The sequence below is a fragment of the Phalaenopsis equestris genome, unplaced genomic scaffold (genome assembly GCF_001263595.1).
Source record: "Phalaenopsis equestris unplaced genomic scaffold, ASM126359v1 Scaffold000592, whole genome shotgun sequence".
Classification (NCBI taxonomy): Eukaryota; Viridiplantae; Streptophyta; class Magnoliopsida; order Asparagales; family Orchidaceae; genus Phalaenopsis; species Phalaenopsis equestris.
Genome location: NW_018165032.1, coordinates 23,611 through 33,385, shown reverse-complemented (window position 1 = coordinate 33,385; position 9,775 = coordinate 23,611). Strand labels below are relative to the sequence as shown.

At 31.9% G+C, this 9,775-nt stretch overlaps 1 protein-coding gene across 1 annotated transcript; it reads left to right on the top strand.

The window, feature by feature from the left end:
- Nucleotides 1–513: 513 nt before the first annotated feature.
- On the top strand, nucleotides 514–8,685 carry LOC110029547 (premnaspirodiene oxygenase-like). The gene is made up of 2 exons (XM_020731883.1): nucleotides 514–1,446; nucleotides 7,968–8,685. The coding sequence occupies exons 1-2, from the start codon at nucleotides 532–534 to the stop codon at nucleotides 8,574–8,576; spliced, it is 1,524 nt and encodes a 507-aa protein (XP_020587542.1). The 5' UTR covers nucleotides 514–531; the 3' UTR covers nucleotides 8,577–8,685.
- The last annotated feature ends 1,090 nt before the right edge of the window (nucleotides 8,686–9,775 follow it).

Genomic DNA, 9,775 nt, shown 5'->3' with positions numbered 1-9,775 from the left:
CTCCTATTTATAGAAGAAATGCGGGGTAGAAAGAACTAAAGACTCCATCAATCACTAATGCTCTTTATGACAAACTATGTCAGAGAGGATTCAAACCCCCAATCAAAGGGGCACATGCCGTGGATGCCAACCAACATGGCAGGGTACACTGCAAAAAAAAATTACATATTCGGTCATGCTTTTGAAGGTATAAGCAAAGGGCATTTTTATCCTTTTTATTTTAGCCGTTGGATCGTCTCGAGATCGATGCAGACTTTCATGTTCATGTTTATCAATCGACTAAAGTGAGGTGGTGAAGGGAGAGAGCTTGGTTAGTCGACTGAAGTGAGGTGACCGAATGAGAGAGCTTGGTCGGCCGACTCAATGAGGTGACCAACTATTGGATTGCTTTGAGATCCGTGTGAACCATTTTTGAGTATAAAAGTGTTATTTTTTTTTTTAATTATGCAAATATATTCTGATGTGTATAAATACGAAAACAGCTCCAAAGTCTTCACTCTCTTAGCTCTTTCCCAAAACGAGTAGTAAAACATGGAATCACTAAACTTATGCCAAATTCTACCGCTGATCCTCTGCATCCTCCTCCTCTTCCTTATATTGAAGAAGCTTAAATCCCCCAAATTCTCCAGTACTATTAAGCTTCCCCCAGGACCAACGAAACTCCCCATTATAGGAAACATTTTCCAGCTTCTCGGTGACCATCCTCACCGAAGATTGCGTGACCTTGCCAATGAGTATGGCCCTCTGCTTCTCCTCAAACTCGGAGAAATAAATCATATAGTCGTCACATCCTCAGAAGTTGCCAGCAAGGTTATGAAGACCCATGACATCAACTTTGCTTCACGGCCAGAGTTCCTTGCCACCAAAATGATCTTTTATGATGGCAGCGGCATCGGCTTTTCTCCTTACGGTAAATATTGGTCACAGCTACGCAAGATATGCACAGTTGAAGTACTCAGCGCCAAGCGCGTCCAGTCTTTCAGTTTTCTAAGGAAGGAAGAAGGAGATAACATTGTGAATAAGATCCGCATGGCGAGGGGATCGCCTGTGAACCTTTCAGAGATGTTTTTATTTTTGACGAGAACGACCATTTCTAGGGCGGTGTTCGGGAGGGACATTGCTCATAAAAAAAATTTTCTAAATGCGATGAGAGACGCCTCCAGGCACTTGTCGGGATTTGATATTGTAGATCTTTTCCCATCTTTGAAGTCTTTGAAGTTCATTAGCAAATTGTTCATTAGCAAATTTACTCCTTCGAGGGCTCGGTTGGAGAGAGTGCGTCAGATTTTGGATGAGATTTTGGACGAGATTTTTGAGGAGCATCAAGCCAGGAACTTCACGAGACATGACTGCGTCGAGGATATAGTTGATGTTCTGTTCAGACTTCAGAATCAAGGGGAGTTGGATATTCCTCTCACCACGGACAATATCAAAGCTGTGCTATTGGTAAGTACTAATTATTTTCAGCCAACAACTTCCCTAAAACTGTCAATTAAGAGAAAATATTATCGGACATCCGTATTCTAAACTCTAATTAAATTTCACTGATTTTAAATATACAAAATATTATTTATCTTAAAAGTGGAGAAGTCTGAAGCATGACCCGAACATGTTGTACACCATAATTGAACTTGAGATTTTTCTTCAGTACAACTATGTTGTACCGTACAACTATGTTGTACCGTACAACTATGTTGGACTAAATAAAAAAGCATATAAATAAATAATTCAATGTGAAAGCTATAGTGTACAACATGATTGTACTCTAGAAAACCTCAAGTATAACCATGTTGTATACGATAATCAATACAAGTCGAGTTTTCCAATCCGGTCATGACTTACAACTTGATTGTACTGGATATTTTTCTTCAGTACAACCATATTATACTAAATAAACAAACAACCAAATGAATAAATCAATGTGAAAGTCATAATGTACAAGATAGTTGCCTTCAAGAAGCCATCTAGTACAATCATGTTATACATCATGAATGGGTCGAGCCTCAGACTGCTCTATTTTTTAGACCAAAATAAAATTTTATATATTTTATGCGTGTAGAGTCCGGATATAACTCAACCTCTAGACTTTAGACTAGAGAGTAAAGATTGTCTCCCGTCATGACTCGACTCATGGGAAGAATTTAGCATCGTCGGCTATCTCATAGAGCCCCAAAAACGTTTCTTTCCGTGCCAAGAACTTGATATCATATAACAACACATATAATCCCCAAAAGATCACATTGTCAAGGAGTAATAGCATAGCCTTACCCTGTCGATAGAAGCTCTTTATCCAAGGATCAATAGTAGGCAACCAGACTACTAAAACCAACCTACATAATCAAGCCGACATTAGAACAACATACACATTATACGATAAACATTTAGTCACTCGACATTAGAACAACATACACATTATACGATAAATAAAATTTTGACTTAAGTTTTTGGAAAGAAGAGCAATATTAGTTTCATTTTTATAATTCTCTTATTCTTTTCACAGTTATCTTCCAAAGAGATAAAAACTAGGGAAATTAAAAAATGTAAATTAGATATGCATTTGCACAAACCTTGAGAAAATCCAATAAACAAAAAGTATAGAGGAGTATAGTTAAGGAAAATCCACAGATAAAGGACCAAGGCACATTCATGACGGATCAAGAGTTCACGGAGAACAAATGTCAGCATTTGAAGGCTAAGTGTTCACTAGTGGAATGCTGAAAGACTTGCTTGGCCAAGTGTAACCTGCTAAGCCTCTGTTAAAGGCCAAGCCAAAGGCTAATACCTTCCTCCTATCATGAACTAACGCAATGGAAAAATTTAAAATCTCAGCTATCTCATGTGTGCTTTTGAGATCTCTCATCCGGGCCAAGTATTAGTCACCATATAACTACAAGGAGCATCCTAAAAGGACTACCTTATTGAAAAGTATGCTACCTGTCAGATTACGTTGATTCACACTTAGTCTGATAACCTAGCCTTGCTCTTATGATAGAAGTTTCTTATCTAGGGATCAATAGTTGGCAATGAGACTAGCATAGCCGACCGACATAATCAAGCCAGCCGAGTCAAGTCTCACGAACCTAAAGACCACATGGGACCAAACAACAAACCTAATTCAATGTAGGCGAATGAGCAAGTCTTATCAAACTAGGACTAATTAACGTCATCCAATCGAGTCATACGGCCGCTGTATATATATATTAAAAAGCTATAAAAAATGATAAATACTTAATTGGGTAGGAAGGGTTTTGTATAAGCAAATAATGATAAGGGAAAAGCAAAAGACATGGGCATGAGTGAGATAGAATTAACCATTCAAGGAGAATAAGGGTATGTTTGAGGCGGTGATAAGGTGCAGCACTATTGTTTTTTTCTATTTGGCAAAATTGTGTTTTGCCTGCTTTTTCAAAAAATGTGTAGCTGAAAATTATGTTCTCCCACCAGACTCATCTAAGTGTGGTGACTGCTAAAAAATAACGGGCTTACTTTATAAAAAAAAACAATAATAATAGAATAGTCAGTGCAGCTTTTTGTCAGTAAATTATTTAGTATTAGCTTCATAGTTGCTTCTTCAAACAGTTGTAGCCGCCCCAAAACAGACCCTAAATGAGTCGAGGTTGTTCACTGCTAAGTGAATCTTATTCTTTTGAATGGCAAAAAATATTGAGAATATGTTATTGCATAATTAATATGGATTTTTAATTAATTATTAAATATTATATATTTATATAATGATAAGTTAACCAGTGTTAAAAATGTGATGGATTGAATATCATAATGAATTCTTACGTACTAGTTAATTATTGGGTTATTTAATAATCAAATATTAATATAATTTTATATAATTAATAAATAGTCATAAGTATTATTGATTTCAAATTAATACACACACACATATCATACTAATTTGTCGTAGTTTTTTATTAATCAAATTTATTCAAATGATATGTTACATATGATATGAACTATTATTGAGTTTAATATTAGTATTAAATATTTTACATGTTGAACAATGAGAGTTTATTTATAAATATAAATAAACAAGTTGAATAATGCTTAAATTTGTTTGAGCTTAATATCAAAATGAAATAAATTACTTGTTAAACAATATGAATTTATTCATGAAGATAAATAGACAAGTTGAATCATGTTTATACTTGGTTCATTTAAACTTTTGAGTTCTTAAAAGTTGTTCAAACTTATTTATTTACTAATTTTGCCAAACTTGATGAAGTATTGTCAAGCTGAGTATGAACTTGAGTGCATTGGTTCATTTGCAAGTCTTAGCATAGGATAGCAAGGCTCACACTATTGTAAACTTAACATCAAAGATTTATTAAAATGTATATATTTTTGTAGATAACACATAACAAAAATGAAAATCTTAATGGTTCAACAAAATAAGTGAGAGTAGATGTTCAATTCATAAAAATAGAAGAAATACAAGTACAATGTGAATCAAATGCTAATTACCTGAAATTATAATTAAAGCTCATTTTATATAAGAAAGTAGTCGATGATTAAAAAAAATGAATGATGGCCCATGTTGCAATAAAGTAGGAAACATTCACAAACAACGAGAACAAAAACATTTAATAAAAGAGTCCAAAATAAAATTTAAAATGATGAATAAAACTACTATGATTTTACATGACCAAAATAGGCTTATAATCATGTCATAGAATTTTCACTAACTAAGAATGTTTCTTTTCTCTGAGGGTTAGTAATGTTTCATCTCTTGTCTCAACATTTTATAAGCAACATGAAACTTTACTTCAATAATAATTTCAATCCTAGAGGAAATTTCAATCTTATAAGAGAGAGATGGAGAGAGAGAGAGAGAGGGTTGAAAATAATTTAACTTTTTTTCTTAAATTTAAATCAAATAAGTTTGGTAAGAGATAATTTGTAGTTGTAACATTCTACTTTTTTTTCAATTGAGATAGATCTTGCTTTTAAGAACAACATTAGAGAAGGCTCAAAGAAAATATAATTTCTCTTATGATGGTAACTACTTATAAGCCACAACTATAAGGGCATACAAAGCATATAAATGTATGACTCTTAGGAACTTGTATTAAAATTTTACAAGTGTTAGAAACCATGATGCTCGCAACCAATATCATATCCTAAATTTTCAACCCCTTCAATATTAGTCATAAAACATAATATATAAGGCTTAATGGAACAACCTTTATTATCATATGATGTGAATTGCCAATAGAGATAAAATCGTAAATCTTTCATTCTTAGATATGGATATCAAGAATCAATACTCAAAATCCTAAAGAAATTTATCATGACCTAAAGAGATTGATAGCCTTTTTATAAAATTGTATTATTTTAGGTTCTTGATTGCAAAGGAATTAGGACGTTCTAATGTCCATTTTGAATAATTTAAATATTTAATTATTGATGGATTGATTAAGGAGAGTATGGTAGCCCATCCCTAAAACATATTGCAAAAAGAATCCTTGAAAAAGGACGATAAAAAGATAAATAAAGGATTCAACATCAATAAATAAATATAATCACGTTTTATTTTGATGGATATATGTCTCCGTTTCTTTGTAAAATAAGATGTTAAACCAACATTATTATCTCAGATGGACATCAAGGCACTAAAATAGCTACTAGAGTGGGGGATTTATTATACCTCTTTTAGTTTTCTACTTTGAATAAGACTGAAGATAGAACAAACACATTTGCTGCCAAGAATAAGATTGATTAATATTAAAAATTACTCAAATTGTCTTAAGCTTTACACCCATCTTATTAAAAAGCTAAGAAATTAGAGAACTAAGATATCTTTTTCATAATACATGTAAAATAGACATAATTTTTTTAAATAAAAGAGAAATAACAATTTAATAAGAGCTAATAAGTTGGAATTTATTTTTGAAAGAGAGAATAATGCTTTAATTTTTTAACCTATAAGTCACTCATGTAGCTTAGCAAATAAGGGGATCCAATCATTCGAATGACTTTAGCCTATACTCAAATGAATATCCGAATAATTTATATTTATTTATGTGAATTGACATTCAATCCTATAAACACCACCAATAAGAAAAGATTAATTTTCAAACAGTAAAATATCTCATTAGTAATATTGCCAATTGCCAATATGTAATCCACACATAAGAGATGTGTGATGAAAATTTGCTCATTATGGATAAGTGGGTAACAACCGCTAAATATCTTATGGTATCGAAAAAAAGGGAAGAAATATGTGGCTTTAATAAAAACAGGTGATGATAGAAAGAACACTTCTCTTAAGCTATTAAATACTAAAATAAATCATTTATTTCCTTATTGAATAAAAAAAGACAACCCAATGATTCTTGCTAAAAGCTAATTGACAAAAGAAGATACCCTTGTGCCTCAATTTTATGCAAAATAGAGCTCATATAAGTATTCACATTATTAAAAGCTTTGTAGACACTAATCTTAACATAATTTACATTTCTATAGTAATTAGTATTAAAATCATAAGGAAAAAAAGTTGCTACTTTTTTTTTTTTTTTTTTGATGGGCTAGATGAATAACGAACAACGATTTTTTCCTTCAATATGCTAGAGAAAAAAAGTGTTGAATGGTGAAATTGTTCATCTATAATCAACTAAGGATTTGGCATATTTTTTTCTATGGAATCAATGCAATGGAGGTAATCTTTGATGATATCAGATAATTTTACTCAAAGAAGTGATGAATTATAAGAAGTCCTAAATTCTTATAATATTTTCAGAATAAATAAAAAGTTTCTTGATGTTTGTTCATTATTTTTTAATTAATGTTTGTTAACCAAAACATTTGGGTCACGAAATGAATCGTCCGGGCATGATGAAATTGATGAGATTTTAAAAGCTACATCATGCAATCGATCATGAAAGTATTTCGAGCGCCGCCAAAGCATCGAAATAACTGCCATTTCGTGAAGAAAATCTTACGAGCGAGTCTCGACCATTGAGATGATTCAAACGAGCCAACTCGCATGGGGTTTGAATTTCTTAAAATTAATATATGTTCATATATTTGTATATTAACATGTACATGTAGAGAGAGAGAGAAAGAGAGAGAGAGAGAGAGAGGAGAGAGAGAGAGAGAGAGATATATAGATATATATATATATATATATATATACATGCATGCGGACTTCATTACAACATTATTGTAAATACAACAAATACAACAATGTTGTACTGAAATCGTTTACATATGTTATCCACACCTAATTATTCCTCCTCTTTTGGACCCCAAAAAATCACTCTAACGAGCTCAAACACTTTTAGGGCGGTTATTGATCTGATTTCAAGCTGAAATAAAGTTGATTTGAAACTGACTCAAATAAATTTAGTGAGGCTCGAAATTGACTCGTGGCTCGTTGTACTGTTTTGGAGCCTCAAGGGAGGTTATGAGGGAGTTGATGATTAGGAGACAGTTTTTAGGATCTGGAAAATGTAGCTATTTTTTTCTAAAATGTTTAGTATTATCAACACATACGAGATTCATTTAATCAATGACAAGGAAAAATATACTAATGATAATCAGAAGACTTTTGACAAAGACAAAAAAAAAAAGACTTGATTTTATCTTACACAATAATAACTCATTTTTCAGAAATAAAAATTTGAGGTAATCAAATGGGCAAATGTCTGATGGTAATTTTAAGCATGTCATTTTTTATCTAATAAAATTCACATTATTTATTAGAAATGATAATTTGAGGCAATCAAACGAGTAAATACCCCGTAGGTCAAATCTCTCAAATTCAAAACAAATATCAGTAAAAAACTAGAGTAACATAGTCTACACACACAGACACATAATTATTTCTGATTTCCCTTCTTTTACCTTTGGATTTCTTAGCTCTTCATTATGGTATGAAACCCAATATTCTCATATTTCTTAACGGTTATTAGATATAATAAAAAGTTACAATTTTATTTATAATGCTGTTTTGCTAGGATTTATTTTTACCCGGAACTATCACCTCATCTGCTACATTGGAATGGGCCATGTCTGAGCTCATTAAAAACCCTAACATCTTAAAAAAGGTTCAATTAGAGGTGAGAAATGCCTTCACTGGAAAAGAAATTATGGAGGAGAAAGACATTAGCAAGCTTCCCTATTTGAATATGGTGATTAAAGAAACAGCTAGACTACATCCCGCGGGACCGTTATTACTTCCTAGAGTTTGTCGCAACACAGTAGAATTGGACGGATACACAATACCTGCTGGAAGTCGGATTATGATCAATGCGTGGGCAATCATGAGGGAGCCAAAATGTTGGGTTGATTCAGAAACCTTCCGACCTGAGAGATTTGAAGAGGCTACATTTGATTTCAAAGGGTCTAACTTTGAGTATATTCCCTTTGGTGGAGGAATGAGGAGTTGTCCAGGCGTAACATTTGCAATAGCTGGCATAGAGTATTGGCTTGCACAATTACTCTTTCACTTTGATTGGGAGCTCCCTGGAGGAATGAGTCCCGAGGAATTGGATATGGAAGAAGTTTTTGGTTTGACGATATCTAGAAAAAATGATTTGCTTGTAGTTGCCACTCCATATAAGTAATTTTTCTTTTCCATTACAAAATAATACCAGATGTTCTTCTAATATATAAACGATGTTGTAAAATGCCTACTAAATGTGTCTGGAGACATTTTATGCAAAGTGTACTTTAATGTTTTCGTGAAGACTCTTGTAGTTCATTTTCTTATTAAGACATTGTTGCATTTTGGCGAGTTGGACTTTCTTTTTGGAGGAAGGTTTCAGAAAAGACTATATTCTATTAATTACTTCTTCTGTGACTTACAGAAAACAAGCAATACAAAAATATATAAACTAATTGGACAATATTTGCTGCATTTTTTCCTAATAAAATAGCGAAACCTTCATAAAAAATTGTCTATATATATAATATATATATATATATATGTTTACTGATTTATGTATTATAATTTTAGATATGTTAAAATATAAATAATATTTTATATTTAAGAAAATTAAAAAAATTCTTATCAATTTTGATAAATTTATAGATTTATTGGGGTACTTCCACATAAACATAATTTTGATTTCCAAACAACTACCACATTCCACTTCGACCATAATTTTTTTAATATTTTATTGTTTTTATAATTGAAAAATATTTAATATAACCAGTTTTCTTTAGAAAATAGTAGCTATTATAAGACTAGATGCCATTTTTTAAAAAAGAATGGACGTCTTTACTACATACACCACTTTCAAGATATTAACCTTGTGTACAGAAATTCTATAACATATTTTAGCCCCAATTAAAACCTTTTCAATTTCGTAATCAAAATTGCAATCTTATTATGATGAAATTAGAAGCACAATGATACAGCCACATGAAAAGATCTATGACCCATTGCTGGAGAAAATTATTTTCCAACTGATTTTAAAGCCACATATATTATGATTTGTTAATCAATATTAAAAATAATTATTTTTCATAATTTTTATCTTTTAGCAAGAAACCTGAGGCATTTTTTGATAAAATTCAACTCAAATTAAATTCATATAAAGCCTTGATTTCAACAAGCTTATTGTCAAACTAATGGTCTTGACAAGATGGAGCTAATGACATCAAATTTGGTCCAATCCGAGTCCAATCAAGCCTTAATTAAGCCATTGAACCATAATTGGGGGCTTCAAGTAATTAATTGGATGTTCAAATAAACCCCAAATTTCACATGCTTTTAATTAAATCGAGCTTCTCGATGATAGAAATCCAACAAGCTTATGAT

Excerpts from the sequence above, each read along its gene's own strand:
- LOC110029547 (XM_020731883.1), top strand. The coding sequence starts at position 532 with ATGGAATCACTAAACTTATGCCAAATTCTACCGCTGATCCTCTGCATC. Across the intron at positions 1,447-7,967 it reads ATATCAAAGCTGTGCTATTG|GATTTATTTTTACCCGGAAC; the intron begins GTAAGTACTAAT and ends CTGTTTTGCTAG.